The sequence below is a fragment of the Tigriopus californicus genome, chromosome 6 (genome assembly GCF_007210705.1).
Source record: "Tigriopus californicus strain San Diego chromosome 6, Tcal_SD_v2.1, whole genome shotgun sequence".
Taxonomy (NCBI): Eukaryota; Metazoa; Arthropoda; class Copepoda; order Harpacticoida; family Harpacticidae; genus Tigriopus; species Tigriopus californicus.
In genome coordinates this window covers 11,516,291-11,520,399 of record NC_081445.1, presented here as the reverse complement: position 1 = coordinate 11,520,399, position 4,109 = coordinate 11,516,291, and the positions used below count along the sequence as shown (strand labels likewise).

At 36.9% G+C, this 4,109-nt stretch overlaps 1 protein-coding gene across 1 annotated transcript in view; it reads left to right on the top strand.

Moving 5' to 3' along the window:
• The first annotated feature begins 3,045 nt into the window (after positions 1–3,045).
• LOC131881521 (cuticle protein 7-like) overlaps positions 3,046–4,109 on the top strand; it is a 10,794-nt gene continuing 9,730 nt past the window's right edge. Inside the window, exons 1-2 of the mRNA XM_059228408.1 lie at positions 3,046–3,052; positions 3,385–3,599. Coding sequence (XP_059084391.1) covers positions 3,046–3,052; positions 3,385–3,599 — 222 coding nt within the window. The remainder of the gene's footprint in view (positions 3,053–3,384; positions 3,600–4,109) is intronic.

Genomic DNA, 4,109 nt, shown 5'->3' with positions numbered 1-4,109 from the left:
CCCTATGGGACAAAGTCATGGCATACCGCTTGTGAGACAATACAAATTCTTTTCGTGTTCTTAGTTTCTTTCGCATTGACCTTCATAGGTACCAAAGTTGTATTGACCAAATTACACATGGTTTTGTACGTCTGTGCCACAACACTATGGAAAGAGATTTCTCCTGTTCTGATGGCATTTCTTTGATCATTTATTAATTTCTACCCCTTTAAAGATCTTGAAGTGTTCACTTTTAATTTCAAACTGTGGCCATAGATTACTATTTAAAAGGGGAATATAAATCTTAAAGTATCTCACTTTCGCTTCAAAAAATACTTTGTTGCAATGAAACAACTAATTAAAGCACAAATATATAAAATCCGATTTGTTACGATAACAAAAACCATTGGCTCTGGGAATATGCCGGTGGGTACTTCATCTCTGGAGATCTTGTAACGTGTTTCTTACCTAGGGGACCTTCAGTTGGTTCACCCCGTTTGGCATTAGATCACAAGATCATGTTTCTTGGGCCCATATTTGGGCTCAAAATCATGTATAGGGTATTCAGGAGATGAGGTAAAATAATGAAGCATTCACTGTATTTTCTGCTTGCTCTGGGTCAGTGAAACTTTTGATAACACAACTTTGAAACGAGTCACTGTACAAGAAAATTGTATAAAAATGTCTTGCCTTCAATTGATGAGATCTAGGTATCTCATTTTATTATCTTATTTTCAAGATTGGCTCAGAGTTGCCCCGACCACGAGCCGGCCGATTGAATGGACCCGTTTCTCGAAAACATTTCTAGAATGGGCCAACAAATAAAGCCGTCAGATTTAATTAAAAAGGCAACCACAAAATGAAAGTAAACCATAGAAAGATTATTAACACACCTCGTTGTAAACAGCAACATGCCTTTTCATCTTAAATATAATTATTATACATAATTTCATACTTTTTTGCTGTCGTATTCATTGACATTGATAATCCAAAAGGAAAAATATTCAAGGGAGAAACATGCTGGTTAGAATAACTATTTTGTTGGCAGTGGACAAAGCCTTCCCATACTTATTGAGATATCCATTCTTTTTAACTACTTTATTGCTCGTGCCATTTTGACATTTTGCTTTTGATATATCAACCATATATCATAATGTTCAAAGAACAGATTTTTGGTCGTTTATGTAATGTATGGCAATGACATGACCTAGAGTAGAAAAAAGCTATTTCAAAGAAAACGCCATGCACGAAAAAGTATGAACCGCTTTATAGTTTGACTTTGAATTCCTGGATAGGTCTGGTTTTCCTATTGGAAACGCCAGTGGGACACTTGCTTGACGAAGAGCATTTCAAAGTAAGGTCAAACTTAACCTTACAAATTTAAAGGATGAGCCGCGGAAATATCAACATAACGTTTACTGTGTCTATATCTAAAAACAATTTTATAGCAACTATTTATAACTCCCGGCTTGAAAGTTTTGAGTTGTGTTTGAATAGCAGCTTAGATGGAATTCAAGATTAGCGTGTAGAGCACGTGGATTATTAGGTATTCAATCAGATTACAGACGCATGGTCAGAACGAGCTGAAATTTGCCTCCACAAATCAAATGTTAGGGTTTGCATCTTATTCCATATCAACCCTACATTCAAGGACTAGCTCGGTCTGTCAACTCAAATTCGTTGGTAGACCAAATATCATATTAAGATTACAAGGTTTGAAATAAGCGAAACATATTCTTTCATTTGAACAGTAACTAAGATTTCATTCCCTGTAGCGGTTAAAAAAGCCCCGTGAAAAAACAAACGAACCCAAAAAAATGTTGCATGAGCATTGAATACTGAAAGTTCTAGGCAAACAATACCGTGTCTTTACAAGGACCTGGACTACCTGGATAGTGTAAATTGATAATCAGTAATGCTACAGAATTCAAGCTGCGACATGGTAACGAGAGCTGTAAAATTACAAAATGATATTTTGATTTGAAGAAGATAATACAGGTTCCAGATATGAAGAAAAGAAGGGACCAAGAAAAGGAAAGAGAGAAAATATGAAAACAGAGCAAAAAACATTTATTTTACGTTTCAGTTTGCTCAGTAACTGATGAATACGAAACAACTTCAGACAAGAAGGTAAATCATTGGATATGCAATTTCATTTGGTGCATGGAGGGGTTTGACGTGATCGAGCGGTGGATAATAGCGATTGAAGAGAAAAACGATGATCAGCTCACATTGGTTAGAATTTTGTTGGCATACAAAGCAATCCTTAAGTTTACAAGATGCAGTGGAGCACTTCTGCGTGAGACAGCCTTTTATTCTTTGGGTGAATTACTTTCTTGTTAGATTTAATTAATATTTTCCAGCGTTTTTTGTAACTCTTTCTGTAGGGCTTTGGGGACAGTGTCCTCTAACAAAAAAAGTCCATCTATAAAATTTTAGGTACAAAGAGTACCATAAAATATTAATACAGCTCAAAAAATCAATGTTCTCCCATTTTACGACATTGTATGAACCAACCTGAGATGGATGCATATTGAGTAAGTTCATGGACTACGCATGAATATGTCACCTACTGGCAACTTGTTCCATGTAGTTCACTCATTGCAAAATATGCCTCATGTTGGTATTCAGATTACAATTTTGTTTCGTGAACTTTAGTTAATTCAAGCACGCACGATTCACTTCATTAGTAAGACGGGTTTCCAGTTGTGCGTTTTGTCTTTTAGTTGAAATTGGGAAAAATGGCTGACGTCGAGTCTGAACTCAGCATAACTAATTTTCAATGTTTCATTGGATTTCATTCGAAAATCGCCTATTATTTCCAATTTGGATCCGAATCTGGCTCAGGGATCAAAGGTGGTCACCGTTGTAGACGAAAAGCACATTAGATTAAATTCTTCCCGCAGGCATATTTATTACCTGGAATTTTGATACTATTTCTTTTCTGGCCCCGTTATAAACATTTTTTTCGGAAAGACTTAAACTTTTTTTTTTCATCGCTGCTTTCGAGAGATACTTCCTTGGTGAGTTCATCCACAAAGTGTGTGCCTTCTTCCGATGTCGAATATGGGCCGTGAGCAGGTCCATGGCGGGCATACTGAATAGCTTTACCCACAAATCATTGATCTTAAGAATGCAGTAGTATGCCTCCTTGGAAGAAATTACTGATGATTAACAATAAGAAGCTCCTATCTCGGGACAGGTGGCAGTTTTTTGTTTTTTTTTATGGGATAATTTTTTTCAATAATTTAAACTAATTTTTATAATTCATTGATATTTTTTAAACATTTTTCTTCAGTAAAAGAGATATTAGGAATCAGCCAAAATATCGTGATTGGAAAACTGATGCTGCTTGTTTCAGCATCTGAGTGTTGCGATAAAATTGTCCTCAAATCTCTGTTTTAGGCTACAAGGAATCCATTCTGGCCAGTGCGTTCCCTAAAAAACCGGAGTTCCAAGCCTTGTACGATCGCTTAAAGGGTAACCCTGACAAGTATTTTTACGCTAGATACGAGGATGTTCTTGAAGAGGCCAAGACGAGCCAAGTGGTGTTCCACACCTGCGCCCGACTCTTTACAGCTCTTCTAAAACAGCAGCCTCAGTTCAGGACCAATCTGAAAGTAATTGCCAAGCAAAAGCCTCAACCTTTGGGTGTCATCTTTCCAAAGAATTCACCTTTAGTTTCAATGTTCAAATTGGGGATTCGAAAAATGAAAGAGCGTGGCTTAATGGACTTCTTGGCCAAAAAGTTGGATCTCAATCGAAAAGATCCATTTTCTAATTTCATTAATCTTTTTTTGAACAGGAGAGTTGCTGTTACTCAAATGGGCCAAATTTTGAGGGAAAGTGGTCTGGAGCCAAATCAAAATCTAGTACCAAAGTGTATGGATTAACCTTGGTTATAGGTTTATGTCTAACTGCTAATAAATTAGAGGGTCAAATAATCTGATAACTAATATAATTACTGTGTGCAATTAAATACGTGTTAATAGATACATAAATCAACATCAGTCTGGCATTGTCCATGTTTCAGTGGTTAACCACGATAAGGAGCAGGATGGTAGGGAGCTGGGTGATATGGAGCTGGGTGATAGGGGGCGGGGTCAGGACGGTAAGGGGCAGGAGCAGGA